The sequence below is a fragment of the Gigantopelta aegis genome, chromosome 3 (genome assembly GCF_016097555.1).
Source record: "Gigantopelta aegis isolate Gae_Host chromosome 3, Gae_host_genome, whole genome shotgun sequence".
Taxonomy (NCBI): domain Eukaryota; kingdom Metazoa; phylum Mollusca; class Gastropoda; order Neomphalida; family Peltospiridae; genus Gigantopelta; species Gigantopelta aegis.
Genome location: NC_054701.1, coordinates 44,588,375 through 44,589,512, shown reverse-complemented (window position 1 = coordinate 44,589,512; position 1,138 = coordinate 44,588,375). Strand labels below are relative to the sequence as shown.

The window sequence follows — 1,138 nt, the reverse complement described above, 5'->3', positions numbered from 1 at the left end:
CTGGGTCGAGATAAACTGACACGAAGTATAACGGGCGGTTCCAGGATTTTTAAAATTTATTTATTTAAATAGTTTTTGTAGGGGGGGGGGGGGGGGGGCGCAAGGAAAAAAGGGCTGATGGACCAACTCATGAAGAGGGCAATCTTATGAAATGGTTTAAAAAAGCAAGCAAAAAGAAAAAGCAAAAAAAGAAGCACTTGAATATATTTGGCGGGGGGGGGGGGGGGGGGGGGACGGGACCCCTTGTCACCCTTCTGGATCTGCTTCTGTATATATATATATATATATATATATATATATATATATATATATATATATATATATATATTAACTTACACATTGCCTAGGCCAGGTGACATTCCTTTGAACTCTCGGTAATTCTTCGAGGCTTCTATGAGTGGCGGGATGGCGGGGTACTTTCCTTCCTGTTTGTACATATCCTGGATGTATCGTGGATCAAACAGTCGCACCACGGTCTCCGTGCCAAACCTTTCCTTGGAAATGTTTCCGTACGTTTGGAATCGCTCCATCAAGGCGTCTGGGAACCTCTCCACGGAATGGCGACCTTCAAAACAACAGTTAAAAGTTTGTTTTGTGTAACGACACCACTAGAGCATATTGATTTATTAACCATCGCCTATTGGATATCAAATATTTTTTTTATTTTATATATATATATATATATATATATATATATATATATATATATATTATATTTGTCCCCAGAGATTCTTGACAGTGTCGGGGTTGAGGAGCCCCGAGTTCACTGACTTACAGTTATTAATACACACACACACACACACACACACACACACACACACACACATACATACATATATATATATATATATATATATATATATATATATATATATATATATATATATATATATATATAAAGTAACATGCACATCAAAAAATGTTTTACATACGTATAAGTATATATAATCTCATATGTGTACACACCCACATGATGTACATCAGTAGTAAAATGTTTTACATTTTTACATACATATAATTATATATCATATGATGTATATATATATATATATATATATATATATATATATATATATATATATATATATATATATATATATAGACACACACACACACACACACACACATATATACATAA

General features: G+C 33.2%; 1 protein-coding gene across 1 annotated transcript in view; it reads right to left on the bottom strand.

Moving 5' to 3' along the window:
* Positions 1-332: 332 nt before the first annotated feature.
* LOC121368663 (probable cytochrome P450 CYP44) overlaps positions 333-1,138 on the bottom strand; it is a 13,521-nt gene continuing 12,715 nt past the window's right edge. Inside the window, exon 2 of the mRNA XM_041493402.1 lies at positions 333-565. Coding sequence (XP_041349336.1) covers positions 333-565 — 233 coding nt within the window. The remainder of the gene's footprint in view (positions 566-1,138) is intronic.